This window comes from Toxotes jaculatrix, chromosome 9 (assembly GCF_017976425.1).
Source record: "Toxotes jaculatrix isolate fToxJac2 chromosome 9, fToxJac2.pri, whole genome shotgun sequence".
NCBI classification, from domain to species: Eukaryota; Metazoa; Chordata; class Actinopteri; family Toxotidae; genus Toxotes; species Toxotes jaculatrix.
In genome coordinates this window covers 1,525,520-1,548,805 of record NC_054402.1, presented here as the reverse complement: position 1 = coordinate 1,548,805, position 23,286 = coordinate 1,525,520, and the positions used below count along the sequence as shown (strand labels likewise).

The following is a 23,286-nucleotide window of genomic DNA, read 5'->3' as shown; positions in this document are numbered from 1 at the left end:
TGTATTTAAAAAAAGAAAAACAAAATCTGAGCACAGAGCCCAAAGTGAAACCTTCACAAAGTTTTTTTTTTTTTTTTTTTTTTTTGGTGCAACTAATGATCCAAACTTCAAAACCAAGCCTATAAAAAATAAATAAAAATAAAAATTCTTGAAATAACTACAAGAAAATCCACACGCTGTAGAAGCTGGAGTCATGAAATGTTTGGTATTGTTGCATGATAAATGATTATTAAAACAGTTGCCAGTTAATTAAGTCAGCTGCCTCTCTAGAAGCCAGCAATCCCACCACAATTCCTCCAGGAACTGAATAGTCTAGTTATGTGTCACATTATTAGGTTGTTGATACAGATATAATAATACAATTATTATACAATGCTTGAGTTAATGTACTTAATTTGTTTTGCCATTTCCATGAAAATTTTTTAAAGGCCATGATGAAGCACTTTCCCTCCAACATGAGTTATCTCATCAATGACAGTGAAAACAAGAGGAAGCACACTGATGACTTCTTTCATCATCAGCTCTTATCTTTGAGAGCTGCCAGCTGTCTTCAATACATGACTGTAAACACACACACACACACACACACATAAGTGAAGGAGTAATCTTTGCCCTCTGAGTCAGTTAATCATTCAGCTCCAGCACCTTGAAGGTCAAGGAGTTAAAAGCTTGTAACAGTTAAACTCAGAGAGGATTCCACCATCACTGCTGAGGCAACATGGCTGCTAAACAGCCCGAAGATGCATCCAGGGACACGAGCTACGAGAACCAGAGCACCAGACTCATGGCGAGGATCCGGAAATTCAGCCCCAAGGAAGTTTTCACCTGGTGAGTGGACAGAGGAGATGAGAGGAAGAGAAGTCCACAGATTTATATGTGTCTTTGGAGCCCAGGTCTCTCAGCACAGTCAACAGTCTGATACTGTGGTTCTTTTACTGGTATTGAAGGCACTTTCTATGAAGAGTTTACAGTCTGTAACTAATGTCATACTGGTTAGTAAGTTATTTACTAAGACTTTATAAATCAGTCATGAAACATCGTTAAGAACAACTTTCGGGTTGCCAGAAAGTTATTAGAAAATCCTATTCACATTTTTATTTGGAAAAAAAAAGAAGCAAAGATCAACTTCAACTCACTGTTTCAACTTTTTACTCTCGTGTTTTTGTGTGGATTGAACCACCCAGGTAGAATGTACCTCAGAGGTGCTCACTGGCAGATTTTATTTTCTCTGATCAGAGCCTGCCTGGGTGTTCCCCCCGTCTCCAGTCCAAAAATATTTAAAGTGGATCGTGTTGAAAAACGAACGTGCCTGGCAGCTTTTAACTTCTGCCACGCTCTTCTCACTCAGGCAACTGGCCAAGACGTTGGCCATGGGTCAGGGCCTGGCCGCACTCATCTGTGGGACAGCCATCACCTCCCAGTACCTGGCCACTAACTTCCAGGTGAACACGCCCATGCTGCAGAGCCTCTTGAACTACACCCTGCTGTGTGTCACCTACACCACCATGCTGCTCTGTAGAACAGGTAATCCCACCACGCAGGGTCAATTTCACAGCTGGAGAAATTGTTTTAAATCATAGTATTATTACTACATGTTTCTTTTAGTATTGCATCATTTCAAGTTACATGCTAAATTTCTGTAGATAAACTACAGCAACAGTGAGGACAGCATCAAACTGTCCTCAGGCATGGTGGTGAAACAAACGAGTACTGAAGTTCAGGGGTGTTCCCCTTTAAAAACGCAGGGGATGGCAATATTTTTCAGATTCTGAGGAGCCGATGGTGGAAGTACCTCCTGCTGGGGCTGGTGGATGTGGAAGCCAACTACGCAGTGGTTAAAGCATACCAGTACACCACCCTCACCAGTGTACAGGTGGGTACAGACTGTGTTTGTGTGAGTTTCATGGCTGGAGTTTCGAACTTAAGTGAAAGATAAAAATTCACTTCACTTTTAAAAATGCTCATTAATTCAAGAAGGTTTCTTAAATAAGAGTAAATCCTGTATGACTTTGGTTTAGAAACAGATGTGTGCACCTTCTCAGACAAATTTAATGACTGTACAAAATATCATTAGTCATGATGAATAATCTGTCAGCAGATTTCTGTGTCCATTTGTTCAAGGAACTCTACTTTTCATGAGATGACACCAGTTTCTCCTGGGACTGAACTGTGTGAGTTTGTGTTTAGATCTAAATGTCTTTCTGGTTGTGTTCCTGTTTCCAGCTGTTGGACTGCTTTGTGGTCCCGGTCCTAATGATCCTGTCCTGGTGGGTTTTGAAGACACGCTACAGGCCGGTCCATTATGTAGCAGTCTGCACCTGTCTCCTCGGGGTGGGGGCCATGGTGGGGGCTGACCTGCTGGCTGGACGAGACCAGGGCTCCAGTAAGAACTCACTACCTGAGCTTATTAAGGAGGGCTACTTTCACATAAACTGTCATCTCCAGATGCTCTTTGTCAGGATGTGTCACCGTTTTTTTGGGCATCTTTGTGTAAATGACGACACCGATTGTTCACAATTACTTTCCTTGCATGTCCTTTGTCACAAGTCGTCAGTGTGGTACTAGATCCTCCTTATTTCATGATCTCTGAAGTCTGCTGTCTGTAGAGGTTTGGATTTTCTTTCTACACCTGATAGCTCCTTTTTCTCTCGCTTCCTCAGCCTCAAACATCCTGCTGGGAGACGGCTTGGTGCTGCTCAGTGCTACGCTGTACGCAGTGTCTAACGTGAGTCAGGAATACACAGTGAAGAACCTGAGCAGAGTCGAGTTCCTGGGCATGGTCGGCCTGTTTGGTACAATCATCAGCACCGTACAGATGTAAGTGTATGTGGGTGTCATCGGTCTTAGGACTCATTCAACATTATGGTTAATCTGGTGCTTTGTTTCGTTTTCGTTACGCAGGCTGATCCTGGAACGCAATGAAGTTGCCAACATTCAGTGGAACTGGCAAGTCGGTCAGTACTCATCTCACACAGAAGCATTTTACAGATAAAACAGGTATAAGGCAGCATTAGATGAGTTTGCAAAGATTTCTCTTCGTCTGGTTTAATTGATGTTGCTACTGTCTTTGTTGTATAGATGGATTCTGAGCAGTGTGTGATCATAGATACAGATATAAGTGGTCTTTTGGTCTTTTTCAGCTCTACAGATCACTCTCTCAGATTACTCTTTTGCATCTTTTTTCCGTGTTGTACCTGGTTAGGTTGTAGACGAGCCTCCGTCATATCAAGGAGTGAAATAACATCTGGGTATTTCTCCTCTCAGGGCTCCTGTTCTCTGCCTTTGCGTTGTGTATGTACACTCTGTACAGCAGCATGCCCATAGTGATGAAGCTGAGCAGCGCCACCTCTGTCAACCTCTCCCTGCTCACCGCTGACCTCTTCAGTCTCTTCTGTGGGGTCTTCCTCTTCCAGTACAATGTGAGCAGGCATACGCGCACACACACACACACACACACACACACACACACACACACAGACACACAGACACACAGACACACAGACACACAGACAGACAGAGACAGACAGACAGAATAAGGCAGACAGTACTGAGACTAACACATGGGTGGTTTTGGCCTTTTCACAGAAGTTCTTGACAATAAGGAAGAAAATTTAGAGTCTTACATGTCTCAAGTTCAGGTTCCTTATTTCCTGCTTTCTCCACTTGTAGTGCTTCGTTGCGTCCACTGTCTGGGTCACAGCAACCTGCTGAATGTAACTGTGACACAGCAGCGTTAATGAATAATAATAAGAGTTAAAGTGTAACCTCGTTGTTATGTGTTTTTACCGGATTTACAGGCACAGTCTATAAACATGTGAGTCCCACGGGTTCTTTAAATGACTTTCACTGTGCTGAACCTGAAAGTGTCGTTTATGCAACACATTGGTTTTCTCTCACCTGAACTGGTCAAAATATTAATAAAGTCATTTACTCAAGTGAGGTACTTATACTTAAATATCTTCTAAGCTACTTTTTACGCCTGTTCCACTTAATTTGCAGATTAAAAATCAGCTCCAGATGTGCTTTAAGACATAGGAAAATACTTTGCCCCGAATAATCATTTATGTTGATTTTTTACCCAGTTATAATTTCTGACAATAACATGTCCTCATTCTCCCTCATTGAAAAATTCAGTATCTATGAATATGCAAATGCTGTTCGAAGTTATCTACTGGGCACAACACGTCTCATACTTAAGAGTATTTGACCATAAGGTTTTAAGTTTCCACATCACACTTCACACATAAGTTACATACTGGATCATGACTGGCCCCAGACTGGTTGTGATGTTAGAAATCATGCAGGTGAGGTGATCTTGAAATATTATAATATTATTATTATGTCCAACAGTTAACATTAGAATTAACTGCCCAACAATAATACACAACGTGGTTAAGCAATTCACTCTCTTCCCTGCCTTAGTTCTCGGCACTCTACCTGGTCTCACTGTTGGTCATCCTCATTGGCTTCATCACCTTCAATGCTGTGCCAACACCTGCTGACCCCGCAGACCACGCTGCCTCCTCTTCCTCTTCCATCTGTGAGGAGGGCTACTACGACAATCCTGTGGCCTCGCAGAACGAAATCATCAACCAGGAAGTGGCCGTGAAAATCACCCCTGAGGAGGAAGAGCATGATGAAGAGGAGCAGCAGAGGGAAGGAGAGAGGGAGGAGGGGTGGAAGGAAGATGAGAGGACGGGGAAGAAGAGAGCTTCAGGGCCTTTGCAGAGCCTTGGAGGAGGGAACAATGATGTTGCTGTTGAACACAGCACTAAGATGTAAACAACAGCATGAAATCCTGTTAATATGTCATATATTTACTTTCACACATTTATTTATTGAGATTTACTTGTATACAAAATATACACTATGTACAGACATTCACAATACAGAAATAAATAAGAAAAGAAGGGGAATAAATGAGAAAATGCAAAACGTCTCATCCTTGAACTGTTTAGAGCTACTGTCATTGTTTTTATTTTTTTTTTATTTATCTGTCCAATCTATCTATCCAATAATGTATTATTATTGTTGTTGTTGTTATTATAGCAGGCTCTCCTCTTTTTAAATTGTACTTATTTGTTTGTTAGTCCTCCGTGTTGACATGTGACGTCAGCCCGGTGTCGTTAGGCGGGGCGGGGGCTGTAGGCGCTGTTGTCGTCGGTCGGGACGTGGAGACTTTTTGACATCGGTCAGACTTGGAGCGAACATCGGAAACATCCGCATCAACACCTCCGTGAAGGATCGGGCTGTCCGCTGCTGTGCTGAGTCACCATGGGGAACTGTCTGACTGTGGGTCCAAACGAGGCGCTGGTGGTGTCCGGTAGGTGCTCCGCTTCTCGCCGTGCTAACGGAGCTGCTAACGCGGTTAGCTGGTGTCCGGGGCTAACCGGCTAACCGAGCCACCGTTGAGTTGCTCCTGCTTGTTGCTAAATCGCAAACCGTTGTCTTCTAAAGCCAAGGACGACCGACTTCTGTGTTAAATCCCGGAAGTTAAATCGTTATGTGTGTGACGTTAAACACGGTTTAGCTGAGCTTAGCTAACACCGTTAGCACCGTTGGTCATGTGACCGTTAGGCTTTGGTTTATCGTCAGAGAGCGCGCGGCGCAGATTTTTGATTTCATAAAGGTTATTAATGAGCGGTGGGTAGAGTTTAACCACTAATTATTTTTATTAGATAGAAGCGCAGAGACGCACGGACACACCGATAAAGCTCCGGAGGTTGGAGGCGGCCCACATGTCACAGCTGGAGGGGGGCGGGTTTGATCTGCAGCCCCATCCCGCCCCCCTTTAAACCTGTCGAAAACACCTGCAGCGCTGGAAGAAGTATTTAGATCCTAAATATACTGCAGTGTAGAAATACCTAAAGGTGATTTACCTAAAGGTAAAGAAACCCCCTTGACTGCACTAGTATTATTAATTGTATTATAAATAAAAATATTGTGGACTGAATGTTTAATTTATTTTGTGAAATACTGGATACTGGACTGAAGTTCCAAAACTTATCAGCTTATCAGCTCATATGTGCAGAAGAAGAGCTTCAGCATGTGCTCAGTATGTGTACTTAAAATAACTAAAACAATTTTTAACAAATTCACAGATTGAGAAAATAATCGCTTATTTATTTTCTGTCCATTGACTCATGGATTTCCACTTGTTGTGTTAGTGTGTTTTTATTCACGCAGCCTGAACAAAGCTAAATCAAAACTGAACACGTCAGACGACCGCTCAGCGTTCAGCCATTGAACACGAAGCTGCATCTTAACTGAAGTGTTGCTCTTCCCTCAGGTGGCTGTTGTGGCTCTGGTGATAAGACCTATGTCGTGGGAGGCTGGGCCTGGGCTTGGTGGCTCGTCTCAGACACCCAAAGGTGACAACGCAGTGCATGCAGTTTTGTGCTATCTTAAAATGTTATTTTAGTGGCTTTTTTAAATGCCTTTGTGCCAGCAAGTGCTCCTCGTCACAGATAAGTGGATTATGCTGTTAAAAGCCCCCGTTCAAATGCATTTGGATAAAATGATCAAGGTTTTTAAACAGACCGCAGCTGAATTGGGCTTTAAGTCAGTCCCATTATCTGCAGGCGCTCAGTGGGCAAGCAGAGGATGGATCTCGTATTACACACAATGCACAACAGGTTCAAAGGTTTTTTCCTCCTCAGCCTATTTTACCACAGCATTTTTATATTCCACAGTACTGCTCAGCAGCCCTGACGCAGGTCACGGCTGAGATTGTGAAATATTCCATGACTCAGTTTCCAGAGTACTGCTCTGCTGTATTTTCCTGTACTGGTGAGGTCACGCCAAATTTTGCTCTCTATGAATTTCAGGGAAGGATAAGTCATATGTGTTTACAGTCACAAACAGACTCACCGCTTCCACTTTGAGTTGAACTGTGGGACAGTGTAAGGGCTCAGTATGCCTCAAACAGCCACCCCAACAAACGTCATGTGTTTACTGTCTTTTGTTTGACAGTGCACAGAGTTTAACATCTACAGATGTGACTCCGTTATCCCACAGCTTGCTTGTATTGCTTTACGCTCTCTCTCTTCGTGGCCTGTTAAACGTGCTTGTGTTCCTTGCTGTAGAATAACCCTGGAGATCATGACTCTGCAGCCCCGGTGTGAGGATGTAGAGACAGCAGAGGGGGTAGCCATCACTGTCACAGGGGTGGCTCAGGTAAGACCACATCCCAGTACTTTTTTTTTAACTTACAACAGAATATGCAAAAAGTCTCTGTTACAAAAATTACTAAGTGACTTATCATTTAGTCCCAGCAGGCACAAATCCATGCACCATGATGCAAACGGCATTACTGTTATTAAGCTATTCAACATTCGTAGTCAGATACTGCCGAAACTGAACCAACAGCAGGCTGACATTTAGTACAAGGATCTCACAGATCAGGATTCATTCTGATTATTCATTCTAGGTATCGGGTTCTGTCACAGTGCCCAGATCAGATTCCTTCCATCCACCCATCTTCTATACCGCTCGATTTGTCAGGGTCCCAGGGAGCTGGAGCCTATCCCAGCTGACTATGGGCGAGAGGCGGGGTACACCGTGGACTGGTCGCCAGTCAATCGCAGGGCCGACACACAAAGACAGACAACCACACACTGACACCTACATGCAATGTAGAGCAGCCAATTAACCTAATGTGCATGTGTTTTTGGGGACTGTGGGAGGAAGCCAGAGTACCCGGAGAAAACCCACGCAGGCACAGGGAGAACATGCAAACTCCACACAGGAGAGCCCAGACCGGGGTTCAGACCCCAAAGTTGGGACACCTGTAGGAATTGTTTTTAACTGGACAGCTGTAGAAAATAGGACAGGCCACACCCCTGAGGTTTGTCTGTCACCAGATGAGCTGAGTTCACTCCATCACTGTGTCTTCTTCAGGTGAAAGTCATGACGGAGCACGACCTGCTGGCAATAGCTTGTGAGCAGTTTCTGGGTAAATCAGTGATGGAAATCAAGTCTGTAGTTCTGCAGACTTTGGAGGGACACCTGCGCTCCATTCTAGGTACGGATATTTATTTCATTTCAATGATTCTTAATTCCTAAACTTGTTTTCTGACTTGCCATATAAATAATTTACTAGATTGATTTTGGACTGCATCTGCTGATTATTTTTTTGATTTGTCAAGCCCAAGATGACATGACAGCAGTCCACAAACAAAATATATTCCATTTACAAATATATAAAACTGAGAAAAGTGAGTGACATTTTGAATTGCAAGAAGTTTCTGTGTTGCAGGTACCTTGACTGTCGAGCAGATCTATCAGGACAGGGACCAGTTTGCTAGACTGGTGAGGGAGGTAGCAGCTCCTGATGTGGGCAGGATGGGCATCGAGATTCTCAGCTTTACCATTAAGGTGGGTGGAGGTTGGAGCAATGAAAACAACTGTCAGACTGTCAAAGAGGAAAGCATACAGGCACATCCTGTCATTAGATCAACTGTGAAAACATGAATAAAATCTGTAGGACACAGAAAAAAATGCTGCTTTCAAAGTAATTTCAATTCAGCTGTCATGAATGCTGAACAACTATCGTGCTTGTTTTAAAGTCACGGAGTTGAACAAAACTGTTTTTTAGGTTTAATGAAATAAAACATGTAGTGAAGTAATTTTGCTGTGTTAGCTCTAACAGAAGTATTTCAGAAAGTTGAATAAATATAATAAATTTTGATATTGATGACCTGCTTCACACAATGGTCAGGCTTCAGTCCCTCTGCAGCTGATCAGAAGTTCAGGTTTCTGTGTGTCGCTGTGTTTGTGAGAGCTCCATTAAGAGCCCAACATATGGGAGATGCAGTGTGTTCATACACTAAGTGTAAGTGTAGAAGTCACAAACATTAGTCAGCAGCCATCTGTTCTACAAAAGAGCATGTATTGAATATATTTCACCTTCTGTGGAAGCTGCTCTCCTGTGACTTCTCATCAGAGAAATCATCTCCACTGCGTTTCAGAGTGTGATAATTGACCGACAGGAGACTCCCCCTGTAGAGTTCACTGTTGTTGATTAGAGCGAATTGAAGGCCGGTGCAGACACAGCGGCTGACCATCGTTCTTTGCTGAAAGCCCAGAGTCCATTTCTGTCCACATCAATTAGTCCAAGTCGAGATGGTTTCTGCGATGCATCAGGACCAGTTATCTCATTAGTGGAGACATTTGTGGGTTGTCTTTATTGTATTTTCTGTTTTTCATCTTCCTGATGCAAAACCGCAAAACGCTTGTGGCAGCTGGTCTGTTGTCGTAGATATTATCTGTAAAAAGTCTCCTGTTGAACTGCTGATGTTCCTTATGTTATTGTTAACTGTAGCTGAGACTTTGTCACTACTACGACAGAACTGTCAGCAGTTGTTCCAGGTAACGAGGCGTTTTCTTGTGCCAGGAACTGTCCAGTGCAGGTGGAGGAATCAGGAATCTGTTACCACGCACAGATAAAAGGCGATTCAGTGTTTACAGGAAGCTGAGCGCTGCAGCTTCCAGGCTGACCTGTTTCTCTGTGTTTGCAGGATGTCTATGATAAACTGGATTACCTGAGCTCTCTTGGGAAGACCCAGACTGCAGCTGTCCAGAGGGATGCAGACATCGGTGTGGCTGAGGCAGAGAGGGATGCTGGGATACGGGTAAGGAGGCTTTAGCAGGCGGGGGGACTCTGAGAAGTGGATTCTGTTGTGCACAACAACCAGCTGATCACCGCTCTACTTCTCTTTGTCACCTCCTAGGAAGCAGAATGTAAGAAGGAGATGATGGATGTCAAATTCCAGGCTGACACCAAGATGGCCGACTCCAAACGAGAACTGGAGCTGCAGAAAGCTTCCTTCAACCAGGAGGTCAACACGAAGGTGGGCGCCCGAGCTTTTAATCTGCATCTATGCATGGCGTTGTGTTCGTTGGGGAAATGTTTAAAATATTATTGACGTTTCATTTGATGTTTTCAGAAAGCAGAGGCTCAGCTGGCGTACGAGCTGCAGGCAGCCAAGGAGCAGCAAAAGATCCGTCTGGAGGAGATTGAGATCCAGGTGGTGCAGAGGAAGAAGCAGATCACCATTGAGGAGAAGGAGATCGATCGGACTGACAAGGAGCTCCTTGCCACGGTCAAGAGACCAGCTGAGGCCGAGGCCTACAAAATGCAGCAGCTGGCTGAGGGGCACAAGTGAGTGAGAGCCCTTCATGGAACAGGGTTTTTTCACCAATCAGCAGAAAGTGTAAGATCACTGAGACCAACAGTCCTCACTCCTCTTGTCCTCTTGAGACACAGTGGTCTGTGTTTGATTGAACAGAGACGACTTAGCAAAGCTAATCAGAGTGGCCATCTGAAACATCTGGTAACGTCCAAACGCAACATGCTCGTAGCAAACGGCCTCCATTTGTGAGCAGTCAACTTATTGGGAGATATTTGCTAAGTATTTGTGGCCCTTTGTTTTTTAGGTGTTAAACCTCCCGGGTTTGCTCAGGTCAAACGTGTTGACAGATGAATGAACGGTTATTTTAACTTGTGTTTCACCTGCGACAGGATGAAAACGGTGCTGATAGCTCAGGCAGAGGCAGAGAAGATCAGGAAGATCGGTGAGGCGGAGGCCTGCTCGATCGAAGCCGTCGGCAAGGCGGAGGCTGAGAAGATGAGGCTGAAGGCGGAGGCCTACCAGCAGTACGGAGAGGCAGCTAAGACTGCCCTGGTACTTGAGGCCCTGCCTAAGGTAAAACATAGATGGCTTCTCCAAACCAGTGATACTTTCATTTAAACTTCACTGGTTTGTTCACACTAAGCATGAGCCAGTGCTGGGTTAGTGCGTGATTCCTGTATGTAAACATAATCTTGTGTATCTTTGCAGATTACATCCAAGGTGGCGGCGCCATTAGCCAAGACCAGTGAGATTGTCATCCTGAGCGGGGAGGGCAGCCGTGTGACGGGCGAGGTCAACCGCCTTTTGGCTGAACTTCCTGTATCTGTCAATGCTCTCACTGGAGTGGATTTGTCAAAGGTAAGCAGGCTTTAGCTTTCTGTCTCCAGTCTGAGCCTAAAAGTGGTTGAAACCAGGCTTTGGGGAAAAAAGGAAAAAAAATGTAGGTCATGAAAGCGGTGCAGCTTAATCATAGAAAACTCACGGGGTTTGTCTCAGAGCCTCAGAGTCTCAGTGCCAGGTTGGATAACGTGTCCTTTTTATCAACAGCTGCCGTTGCTGCAGAAGATGACCAGCGCTCAAGCCTGAAACCAGACTCCACATGACTCCAGTATCTGTTGTATGCACTCTCATAGACTGCCTTTAATACACTTGAAAAATGTTGTTGTTTTATACATATACACTGTAAACCAAGTGAATTTTGGAAACCTCTGGTGCCTTACTTTATACAGGACCAGAAAATCTGCATGCACTGCTGCTCATTCAAAGAATTTTATTTATTTATTTCCTTTTTGTGTTTTTAGTTTTTGTATTTGAATTGTAAATATCGGCCCGTTTGTATGAAATGTCACTGAAGAGGAGAGCCGCTGTGAGACGGGTGTGAAGGTCGAGCACCAACTGACTCTCACCCAGGTTACCTTTACATTATCATGTGACCTGACAGCTGATGTTAACACCTATTCTTTGGTATTTATACACCGGGGCTCTGCTTTTTCAGACAACAAGGCCTCTGCTGTCACTTTGAGCCTCCATCTGTTGTAGGCCTTTCTGCTGATTTACACAACTCTATCGTTAGACACAACGCATTCCCTGTAGAGCTGAATATGTGTTGTACACGTAATTTTTAACTATCAAATGTTATTCTGGTTATTTTATGTCTCAGTGATTGATTTTTATGTAACATGTAACAAAGGTGCTCACAATCTTAAAAGAGGCCCCTTTTATTGTTCTTACCTCCATTTAAATTGTTCCCATCTGCACAGTTTTCTCCGGGTTTTCTCTGTTCCCCTGGAAGAAGTTTCGTTCTCTGCAAACTGTTGATATCAGACATGACACAAGATGATTATTATTTATATGCTGACAGAAAAACGGTAGTCTCTAGAAGTAAATTCTGATCTTGTGCTGATATATCTAGCTTATACTGTGCTCCTTATTTAGTGTGGGTTTTAATGTAAAATGTTTGTAGTTTTTGCGATAAAGGAAAACACTGAACAAATTGGTTGGTATATGAAAAAAGTGAAGTCAGTAAAAATGACAGAATTTGTGTCAAATGTGTTTATATTGTGAAAAAAAAGCTTAATGTGAATAGATTCTGAAAAAGGCCAAACAGAATAGACTGTCTTTTCATTTATATTGTACCAGAAGGAGGTACTCAGGATACTAAATAGTTTTTCTGACACTGATGTTTAATTTCATGGTACAAATATCTGTAAATGCTAAGCCATGTTTGACAGGTTGTGTCAACAAACCGAACTTTTACATTTCACAGAAACACACTTTCTGTTCAGTGTGGGTACAAATCTGCACTGTCACAGATATATAAGGACATTTTAGATGAGTAACTTATTGATCAATGTTTTATCTGTGTTTTAATGAGTGATATTGCTGTTTGTAAATGATTATTGTGCTTTGTTGTTTTGGGGTCAAATGCACCAAATGTTACTCTCCAGTGCAGCAGCACACGATCTGACGCTCGGTTCAGTGTCAGAGATTTGACTGGGAGGGGGTAGTTGTCATGTACAGTGTATTATTGGGCATAACAGATTGACCCTTCCCATGAAATGTTTTTTCATGGGAACCTGAACCTGCTCGTCTCCCCTCAAAGCTGCACTCACTTCTAAGCTACACCGAGACTCACTTTTAAGTATGAGCATACTGACACCAAATTTACGGAGGACTGTTATTATTGTTGTCGATGGGGTTTTTTTCTTTACTAGTCGCTCATCCTCAGTTCATTTATGTTTGTATGCTTCTTTCCTGATGTAGTGACTTGACAAATACTGTGACCATATTGATTTGTTTTTGGCAAGCAAATATTTTAAACTTCAGATGTGTTCAGTATGTAAACTTAACTCTGATTTGTCTGTCTTCAATGTTTTTGTGAACTTTTGTGTTAAATACCTAATGTTATTTATAACATGTCTCAAATGGCCATGACTTCCTCTATGCTCTTGCTGCATGCCATTTGTCTGTACGCAGAATAATCACTTCACTCTTAGCTACTTGTCATTCTAATAAATAAAAATGCCATTATTTATTAATTCTTGTTGTTTCCTATTCTGCAGATTTTATTTAAAGACAACTTTAATTGTTTTTTTTTGGTCACTGATTCTGCTTCTTAATCCTGGTTCTAAAGGTGAAAACATTTCAAGGTAGGGTGGTGTACAAGTCAAAAAAAAAAAAAAATATTAGCATTTTGGTTAGGATGCCTTTTCTCAATATCAGTTTTCTATCAGTTATTTTGTTATCATCTTTGTCATAGTGAAAGTTAGGAAAACTGTTTCATTATTAAATTCTCTTCATTGAAAAGCTAAAAATTCTTGTCTGGTGACAGAAGCCCAGACTTCACTGTGTCGCCTCCACTTCTGAAATCAAACCTATGCCAGATGGTGGAAAGCCATTCAGTGAAGTTATTCAATAAAAAAACACTGACAGTTGTGAACAGAGGATGAGAAAATGAGTCCCTGGATAAAGACAGGTAAAAGGCCCCCACCCGTCCTACACAGGACCCCGAGCCCAGAAAGAAAAAGATGCAGAACTACAAATGACAAGTTGTGTCTCTTTGTGGTCATTTTGAGTCTCACTGGAGTTGTTTTCAGTCTCTTTGTGGTCATTCTTTGTCCCTTTGTAGTTGTTTTGCATCTCTGTTTTGGTCTCCCTGTATCTGAGCTCTAAACAAGGAAAATTAACATTCACTATTTCAGAGGCTCTGGCCCAGGGGCCCTCTGACCTCTTGGGCCCCCCAGCCTCCCCTGGGCCTGTGCCCTGTTGGCCTGTTTGGTAATCCATCCATTTTGACAGGGGCCATTCTGCATAATGAGCAGACTCTTTTTATACTTCAGTAGCATTTTTTGTTGCTAACACCTAAAGTAAAATTCCCTTGAGCTTTAAACGTCCCAGCCAGCCCAGTCACAGTATAGACACCGGTCGCCGCTCGGTCCCAGAAGTGGGGATAATTGTGCAGGCGTTTGCCTTTGACACCTAAATGCAGACGCGAGGTCCTCTGTGTTTGCGCATGCCCAGCAGATGTAGCTGCCGTAGCCGGACAGCAGCACGAAGAGCAGAGACACCGGGGAGGGTCTCCGCATCTTAAACAACAAAATCAACGTTATATCTCCACAAAATGAAGTTTTCCTTACTCATAGATTCATGAGGAGTAAGTATCGTCCTCCTTATTTCGGGTGGCGTCGGCGGTTTTGATCGGTGAAGAGCTAAAGTTTGCTGAGCAGCTGGCCTGGTCTCAACAAGCACAAAGAAGCTCCTTATTTATTGTGGAGCTTCACTCGAGCTAACACACTGTGCGACGCTATTTCACCGTTTTTATCTCCACTAAAGGCGGGCACCGGGGCCCAGCGGCCGGCCCGGTTTGTGTTGTGTCGCCGGAACAGTCCGGTTACATTCATTAGATCTGTACTAACGTTATTTAGCTGTTTGAACTACTGCAGATTGAGGCTGGATTGTCGAACAGATGCTAACGTTACCCGGGTCCAGGCTGTCTGAAAGTTAACCTTCCTCTGCAGAAGAATAAATAAATAAATACGTGATTCCACCCGGACAAAGGTGAAGCGGGCTTTAGCTGAGGGCGGTGAGTGTGACCCGTGTCTGTAGAAAAGGTCACATTGTTCAGTCTGGATTAACGAGGATTCCTTTTCTGAACACTCAGCACGGAAACACCGGACTCGAAGCCAAAGGCATTTTAATCTACATCAAATCGACGGTTCTTACTGAATATATGCGAACACCGGGACTTTATCTCACCAATAAGATCAGAACCGAATCCTTTAGAGGCTGCACCATTACACGAAGTCCGCCCTGGGTGTCTGAGCAGTGGAGCTAATGAATCACAGACTGTCTGCAAATCTGTGATGAATCTGCAAAGTGATGTGTGAGTAAATCACAAGAAAACCTAATTACCAACATCCTTCCAGCGGAGGAGATGGATTAAAATCCACAGCGGGTCTGCAGCTAATCATTACTTTCAATATGTGTGTAAAAAGAAATTAAATTGATCAATCAACCGATTAATTGTTTTAGTAGATTTTCAAGCAAAAATAGTAAAACGGTGTCAAATATCCACAGATTTAAGCCTCAGTGAGATTTTAGTTCTACACTGATGTGAGTAAGACGTCGCCCTCGGATTTTTATAGACCAATCAATTTACAGGTCAATTGATAATGAAAATGAAGTTTGGTTGCAGGATTTGCGTGGGTGTGTGTGGACCGAATGAAAGTAACTGATAATGGAAACACGGCTGACACCTGATCCACTTAATAGGGTCTGTATTGGTGCCAATACCGATCTGGGGTATTGGTTCAGTATTGATCGGTGTTCTGCTGCCCCAGGAGTGGCACTGGAAATGGGCTGATGGAGACATGGATGTTTGCTTAAACTCTGCCCTAAATCCATGTTGTGAACACCGCCTCTTTGTGTCAGCTGGGCTGTAGGACAGATGATGGACTAATACAACACATGCTCAAACCGTATCAATAGAGTTGATTAGTTTGTGAGAAATTTTATTTTGTTAATTTGATAACAGCTGAATTAATTTTTCAAGCCAAACACGAGATCCAGCTTCTACACTGATGTGCTGTTTTATGTGATATGAAATTGTTGGATAGACAAAGACTCCTCGTCGAGCTGAAGGAGACTGGAAAGTATTTCCTGACATTGTATTGATGAATTAGATTATCAGCCCTGTTAACCTGCTTCAAGCCTGACCAGTGATTAGGTTTCCTTATGGTTTAGTCACGCGTCATTTTGCAGATTCATCACTGATTTACAGACAGTTTATGACTGATATTCACTGTACAGCAGTTATTCAACAAGGCCGCTGGCTTTTCTACATTAAAATGCCTTTGTATTCAGGACCAGCGCTTTAATTCTCATTTGGTTCTAACCTTTCATAACATGCCTCATTAAAACCTGTTCAGTGGAGGAATCTGTTCCTCTTTTACTGGAAGCTGGTTGGTTTGTAACCTGCCATCAGGCTGAAAACACATTTTCCATCTCGTCTCTCTTCAAGGTGCCCACAGAGAGCTTTTACAGAACCATGATTTCACTTTATTACAAGCTGCCATTTACAAAAGGTCAAACTGTACTGGATGTGAAAGGAGGCGATAGCAAAGTCATCTCACACCAACGTAAGTGTCTGTCAGCGGCTGACTTACGCCTGCTCTGTTTCTCCCCAGTATGGTGAGGAGAAGGTGTCCCATGCTGCATTAGTGGAATAGTGACATGCTGGCCTGTCTGCCAGCATCAGGTGACCCTACCATCAGACTTCTCTCCCGCACGCAGATGAACACTGGACTTCAGAAATGTAAGTGCTTTCCTCTTTACCCTGTAACTGCACAGTTTGAGGTTCAAAATATAATTTATCCATAATTTGCTAAGATTAACAAGACATGAAGATGTGACTGTGCAGCATCATGACTTTGTTTCTGACTCCTAAAACCCTATAATGAGTAAATATTCAAGATCAGTGTAATAATATATATAAATTCACAGGTGTTCACAGTCCTGACTTTAGAGATCAGAGGTGACGAGTTGAACCATTCAGTTGAGTTTTATTTTATTTTGGTGCTAAAAGAAGTGACTGTTGTTCCAGCTTTTAAAGCCTCAGTGCATCTGATGCAAAATATTAATGAAGCCAAAGTGGCTTTCTGTTGTCCATTACTCGCCATGTGAGCTGCAGTGACTACACCACTCTGAACAGAGAGCTGTGGCAGCTAAACGCACTGCAGTTCATTTCATTTCAACACTGCATGTTGTCACACAGTGTGGTGTTTTCAGAACATTTCCGTACATCACGTGCACTGTGCAGGCATTTCTGTTGTCTGACCTTATTCACATTACAGGGGAAACTACACAGAAGATGAGATCTGCCAGCTACCCAACCCCAGCAGAGTTGGATGCCTATGCTAAGAAAGTTGCCAACAACCCTCTGACCATCCAGATCTTCCCCAACAGTGTCAAAGTACCTCAAAGGAAGCACATTCGACGCACAGTCAACGGGCTCGACACATCCTCGTCCAGCCAGCGCCACAGTCCCTACCCGTCTCAGGTCAGCGCCAGCAGGGGCCTGCTGGCTGTCCTCCGAGCGCCTGCCAAAGGCGTCATCAAAGAGTCAGACGGCAGCCGTGCCCGACAGCTTCATAAGGCCATCATGAACCCTCACAGCGGACCGTACGCCACTCAAAGCACTTTAAATCTCCCTCAGCCTGCGCCTCACCTACAGGGCCCGTCTCAGCCTGTGGTCCAAGCTGCCCAGAAGCAGGGCATGGTTCACCCACAGGCACTGCAGCAGCAGCAGCAAGGCATGACTCATCCAATGACTTTACAGCAGCCTCAAACTATGCCTCATCCACAGGCTTTACAACAAAGGAACATGGCTCACCCACAGGCTCTGCAGCGGCCGCAGAGCTTGTCCCAGGTTCAGACTTCACAGCAGCAAAGATTGGCTCATCCACAAGGCATTCAGAGGCAGCAGGGTCTGCCTCACACCCAGGCTCTGCAGCAGCAGCAGCAGCAGCAGCAGAGCCAGCCCTGTCCATCAGTTGTACCACAGCAGCATCTTTCTCATCTGCAGACACTAAAGCATCAGACGGCTCCTCCGCGAGCTTTACTTACACTTACACAACAAGGAGTGACTCAGGATTTGCGCCACATATCTGATGGAGCTCAGCTTCCGAGCGTGCAGCACACGCAGGGGCTAGTGGGCTCACAGCCCCTTCCCCAGGCAGTGGGTGCCGGACCCCCTACCATGCCTAATAACCTCCAGCAGCCCACACCGGGGGCATACGGGCCCCGGAAGCTCCCTGATGCAGATGCCCCACCAAATGTAACTGTATCTACCTCCACCATCCCGCTGTCCATGGCAGCCAGCCTGCATCAGAACCGGCCCAGTGACCTGAGCAGCATTGTGCACCAAATCAACCAGCTGTGCCAGGCACGGGCTGGCATGGGCAGCACCTCAGTCTGTGAGGGCCAGATCGCAAACCCCAGCCCCATCAGCCGTAACCTGCTGATCAACGCCAGCTCGAGGGTGTCCTCTCACCACCCAGCTCTGGGCTCTGTGCCCAGCTGCCTCATGGTGGGACCCCCAGACAAAGCTACAGCTCAGACTCCGAGTGCTGCTCTCCATTCACAGCCCTCTTTAGCTGCTACTAACAGTATACCTGCCTTTCACACAGACCCAGAGAAGGTGCAACTGCAGCAGCAGCTTCAGCACCATTTACATAAGCAGCAGCAGTTACAGCAGCAGCAGCAACAGCAGCAACAGCAGCAGCAGCGCTCCTGGGCCCAGCATCAGCTGGCTTACATGCAGCAGCCCCCTGAGGGGGCCCATCCCTGCAAGAACCCAAGGATGGAGGCTCCAGCTGAGTGTGCTTTCCCCTCTCAAAACCTCAACTATCCCCACAAGCTACCAAACGCTGCACAGTCCTTTCCTTTAAAACACCCTGCAGAAAAACCACAAACTTCATCCCCTGTTAACTGCCCCGTAGGCTCTATGCCTTACATTAATAGTCACTACATGCAGCCACCATGGGGCAGCATTCCAGCCACAGCAGGTAACAATGGATCCGGCCCTCAGGACCACGCCGTGGCTTTCCAGGGAGGGCAGGCCGCTGCTTCCACAGACCGCATCCCAGGGCCAAAGTACAGGCCAGGGAAAGAGGGTCCTAGTGGTCAGTCAAAACTGCTGCCGAATGTGGATTTCTTAGGGGGGGACTTCCAGATGCCCAGCTTTCAGGAGCAGAGCTTGGATGTGATGGAGAAGATGCACAGATCAGCCATGGGCCAAGTTCAGGAGCCCAGCAATGGCGGAGCTGTCCACACTCATCACCCAGGCTACCTTTAAAGTGTGTGCTTATCCCCTCTTGGTGTTCTGAGTTTTGTCTCAACAACTACTTTCAGCTTCTGTGGTTTATTCTTTAAGATCTTGCAAGTGATCAATTACATTTTGTGGTTTCAGAGCTTGATTTGTAGAACCCCACCAGGTTGTGACGTTTCAAAGTATTCCTCAGGTCTTAAGCCATGTTGTCCCTTTGCTGCAGATGAAGGGTTTCTGAGATTGTTGTGCTGCTCTTTGTTCATGTATATATGGTGTTCTAAAATGTTCATTTGCAGCTGAGAATATTCTTGCCATATGATTGTCACAGTGCTTTTCTTAGGTTGACATGGAACAACTCGACTTTTTTCAGCATTTGTGGCCTTACAACTGCCCAAAGGCAAGATTTAGGATGTGTTCGTGTAATGTTTTTATTTGCAGTTATTTATCCTCTTAACAGGTTTGTGATCCATTTTTAAAAAAAATAAGAAGGTTACATGTATATGCAATTAATAAGACTGTTGATAAGGTTATTGTCCCAGCGGCTCCCTCCCGTAGCTGAGGTTTACACTGTTAAAGGGCCTAAGTGAGAGCTGTGACTCCTCTATCAGGAAAACAACATGGCTTCTGAACTGCGCTGTGAGCGGTTCAGGTAGTTTACGTTCCGTGGGTAATCACAGTGTGCAGAAACTCTGAACTTTCACGGCTGGACAGAGTTTTAGTTAGAAATAAGACAAAGCCAGCACTAGCAAAAACACTAACAGTCTCCGTTCCTGAGATTCACGTAGTTTTTTAAGTTGCGGCTGGGTTTCTCTCACCTTCGGAAAGTTTGAAGAGCCCTCCTGTGTGGAATATTTCAAGAACTGTGCTTGAAGTACTTTTCTTTTATTACAGTTTTTGTTGTATCTCTGTTGGAGGTCCTACTTGAACTGTAGAAATTACTTTTAAATATTATTGTTAACACTTGGAGCAGAAACTCCATTAGCCCCTTTCTGTTTATAGCTAATGTGAAACCGAATGGCATCCCACTATTATTAAAATGGTTTATGTATGTTGCTGTGTGAAAAGCAAATTGATCACTTGCAAGCATGCAAGTATTTGGAGTAATGCAAGCTGGGAAACTTTCATTTCCTCACCATTCTTCAACTGTAGTGCCAGTGAACCGATGTGGTGTGGACGTTATCTGCGTGGCTTGCGGTGGGCTGTTCATCTACTGATCACTGGCCCCACCCTGTGTCATGTTTCTGCTACCTGTAAAGACACAAGAGAACATTTGCTGCAGGTTAAGTTTTGCTAGATGCGTCTAGCACAACGCTCCGGACCCATTTGCTCCTCTAGTCCTTGGGTTGATGTTGTCCAGGCACATGTTGCTCTGCTGTCCTCAAGCCTTCTGGAAAAAGCCTTAAATGTCACACTAGTTATCCTCTGCTTATGTAACTGACTTTCTTTGCCAGATCCCAAATTTAAGTCTGGCTTCATTGTGAGAAAGAGTAAGTTATTTGTTCTTTTCCTTGAACTTTGGTTCTTTTGAAAGCCGTTAAAACTGTACTGTCAGATCATTGGGCATTGTTAATATGTATGGGCAGTGGGAATGGGTGATGTTGCCTTAAATGGAAATATTAAGGTGATGTTGCTAATCATGCCTGTTGATAAATCACCCACCCTTTTGTCTCGAATCTTTATCTATCACGGATTTAAGATGATTTTAAGAGTAAAATATGAATAGTATTTAGCAGAATTAATAGGTATGTAGAACAGGGCTGTAGCAGTTATTTTAAAGTATTTGAACTGTGTTTTAGTTGTTATACTTAATAAATATCCTGATATAGTTTCTTAATTTATTTTTTTTTTCGGACCACTTCATCCTGAAGCCATAGGTGATTTCACATTAGGTGCCATAGGCGACGCACGTTGACGCAGACGGTGTAAACTGACTGTCTGCACTCGGAGGCAAATAAGAGGTTTGCATCAGCGCTTTGATCTCACGTCTTACGCAACGGCACAACAGCATTTTTCCCTCTCTGAGCTGTTCTCAGAACACAGTACAGGTCAAAGATGGCAGTCTTTTTTTTCCCTGGCTCTCATTTTTTTGATGTGCCTGCCCCTTGAAGCTGCTATTGAATTTAATCTTAACACACACTAGTATGATTTGTGTGTGTGTGTGTGTGTGTGTGAATAGTAATGATGTATGGGCTGTATCAGTGAAAACAAGTTTCCTATTTATGGGGTGGGTGAAGGAAAGTTGGAAATTGCTGCCACTCTAATGCTGGTAAACTGGTTGATGGCTGTCTGTCTGTTCGAGCAGCATCTGTGGAGATTATTTTAAATATATAATAACTGACCAGTGTTCAAAGTGGCAGAGTGATTTTCAGGAGTCAGTCACACTGTGGCCTAAGAGACAGACACCTTCCTGTTTGGGTTTCTCGACTTCAAATCCAACAGTCACTGAATGAAAACACTAAACGGTTTGACAGAGCTGTCCTGTTGATTTTGAACTGCCTCGTTACAGCCCAGCACAGTCAGGTTCAACAGTTTCATATGAAGTGCCTCCACTGGGCTTAGTATGGAGAAGCGTGTGAATGGATGCTTGTGTGTGTATGTTAAGCTTGGGTACTTGCACACAGGTGTGCATGAAGTTAATCTCTGACGGGGGACCAAGCTACTTAGTGTAACTACTGATACTGTGTCATGGACAGAAGTCCTGAAGTGTGCCACGATTCCTAGACACTGTCAGGATGTGTGAACTGTTTGCTGCTGACTCACTGACCAAAGTGACCAAGCGTCCCTCTCTGTAACCACCACGGCCAAAAGCCTTCGCGAGCCTGTTGTGGGAGTTTATTATGTTCTAACAGTAATAAGCAACAACCTGGAGACATAAAGCAGAGCTGCTGCTGCCTCTCCTTTCCTTTGGGCGGTTCAAGAAAATCTTGTGAAGTAAAAAAAAGTGTAAAGATGTGAACAGAGCATAAAAAAATCTAGAGTGAGTGGTTCCTGTCTGCACAGTACACCCCAATGTTTTCTTATTTCTCTGTGCAAGATTCAGATGCTGTGGTTCTAACCCGGGCTTAATGTATGTTTTGTGGTTCCTTTTCACAGTGTTATTACCATGCAGAAATCTTGTCACCTACAGTACATCTCAACATGCACTGTAAGAATCCAATCTGCTTAAGCACATTGCAGCTCACGTTAGTTGACGCAGATGGCAATATTGATTGGGGCACAGGTGTGTAACAACTCTCTCTAGATTTATTTTTACTCCAGTTAACGATCGTCTTTGATTATCAAAGATCTGTCGTGAGCGGAGGTGGAGGGGGGCTCACTTTCTCTACTTTGTGAAAATGTGATATTCCAGTTTTGCCTAACCTTCAGGAATAAGATGTCTTGCACAAACATTCCCCCTAACCAAAATAAAGTTTGCAAACACAAAGCTTTTATGAGTCTTTGTTTTCCACACCGGATGTCCGGATGATTTAGGTGCATATCAAAATAAATGTATAAAGTAATTTTAGATTTCAGTTAAATTAGACCTATTCCACAGGCAAGTACAGTACAAATACCTCGATTGTACTTTAGGACAGTATTTGAGTAAATGTACTTAGTTATTTCCCACCACTGGACACATTCACTGATGGTTTACCTGACAAATCTCAGTCATCGTCCTCGTCTGTCCAACACACCATCTTTGAGTGCAGCGTGGTCCCCGGGGCCCTCGGCAGAGTCCTCTCCATGTCCAAAAGTGTGAAGGCCCTCTGAGGATGTACGACAAAATGTCAGTGGGTTTCACAAAAAATGTGAGTCAGAACCTTTGTGTTAAAATTATATATTTGAGATAAACACTGCTTGCTAAGTTTAATTAGCTCAACGCCAAAATTAGCACATATATACCGCATACTGAAACAACAGACAATATGCAGCTGACTCCTTTCCCATTCCAAGCACACGAGTTTGTCAAACAGGAGCCAATAAATACCTGTGACTACTGCAGAGTCATCTGACCCGGAAATGACTGAATGAATTGTATCTTACAGTGGACAAAGGTATAATTCATTCAAAAAGGCTTCTTTGGTTGTGATTGACTGACGGGGAATCCCATGTTTTTAGCTTCTCTACCTCAAAACAGACGAAACACCTGCAAGTCTCACCTGCAGAAAATCCGAAGTCAGGACGCTGTAGACACAAAAAGTGTGACAGGTCACCCAGGATCATCTAAGAGGAGACACAGATTGTAAACCAGACAGCCCACTCTGAGACTTGACAGTATAAAAAACAAACTTAATTCTCACCCTTTGCATCATGACACTGTACAGGCCCATTTGTTTAGAGCCTCTT

The 23,286-nt window shown here is 44.0% G+C and overlaps 3 protein-coding genes and 1 long non-coding RNA gene across 5 annotated transcripts; 3 read left to right on the top strand and 1 right to left on the bottom strand.

Moving 5' to 3' along the window:
- Positions 1 to 142: 142 nt before the first annotated feature.
- LOC121187457 lies at positions 143 to 5,123 on the bottom strand. 2 transcript variants are annotated; one of them, XR_005894596.1, is made up of 4 exons: positions 4,438 to 5,123; positions 3,624 to 3,717; positions 3,195 to 3,406; positions 143 to 825 (listed from the first exon to the last, which is right to left on the bottom strand). It is a non-coding gene; the product is annotated as an uncharacterized LOC121187457 (long non-coding RNA). The 2 variants fall into 2 exon arrangements; XR_005894595.1 differs by lacking the exon at positions 143 to 825 and adding an exon at positions 2,117 to 2,362.
- LOC121187456 (solute carrier family 35 member F2-like) lies at positions 678 to 4,782 on the top strand. Its single transcript, XM_041046711.1, has 8 exons — positions 678 to 828; positions 1,349 to 1,524; positions 1,746 to 1,873; positions 2,224 to 2,383; positions 2,661 to 2,817; positions 2,902 to 2,954; positions 3,265 to 3,419; positions 4,423 to 4,782. The coding sequence occupies exons 1-8, from the start codon at positions 719 to 721 to the stop codon at positions 4,780 to 4,782; spliced, it is 1,299 nt and encodes a 432-aa protein (XP_040902645.1). The 5' UTR covers positions 678 to 718.
- A 63-nt stretch (positions 5,124 to 5,186) lies between the features above and the next one.
- Positions 5,187 to 13,165, top strand: LOC121187455 (flotillin-2). Its single transcript, XM_041046710.1, has 11 exons — positions 5,187 to 5,323; positions 6,290 to 6,371; positions 7,086 to 7,176; positions 7,900 to 8,023; positions 8,258 to 8,376; positions 9,519 to 9,632; positions 9,732 to 9,851; positions 9,948 to 10,162; positions 10,523 to 10,706; positions 10,842 to 10,991; positions 11,181 to 13,165. Exons 1-11 carry the CDS (start codon positions 5,275 to 5,277, stop codon positions 11,217 to 11,219), a joined length of 1,287 nt encoding a protein of 428 aa, XP_040902644.1. The 5' UTR covers positions 5,187 to 5,274; the 3' UTR covers positions 11,220 to 13,165.
- A 1,006-nt stretch (positions 13,166 to 14,171) lies between these two features.
- On the top strand, positions 14,172 to 22,371 carry LOC121187588 (protein FAM222B-like). The gene is made up of 3 exons (XM_041046899.1): positions 14,172 to 14,286; positions 16,319 to 16,446; positions 16,985 to 22,371. The coding sequence occupies exons 2-3, from the start codon at positions 16,365 to 16,367 to the stop codon at positions 18,985 to 18,987; spliced, it is 2,085 nt and encodes a 694-aa protein (XP_040902833.1). The 5' UTR covers positions 14,172 to 14,286; positions 16,319 to 16,364; the 3' UTR covers positions 18,988 to 22,371.
- The last annotated feature ends 915 nt before the right edge of the window (positions 22,372 to 23,286 follow it).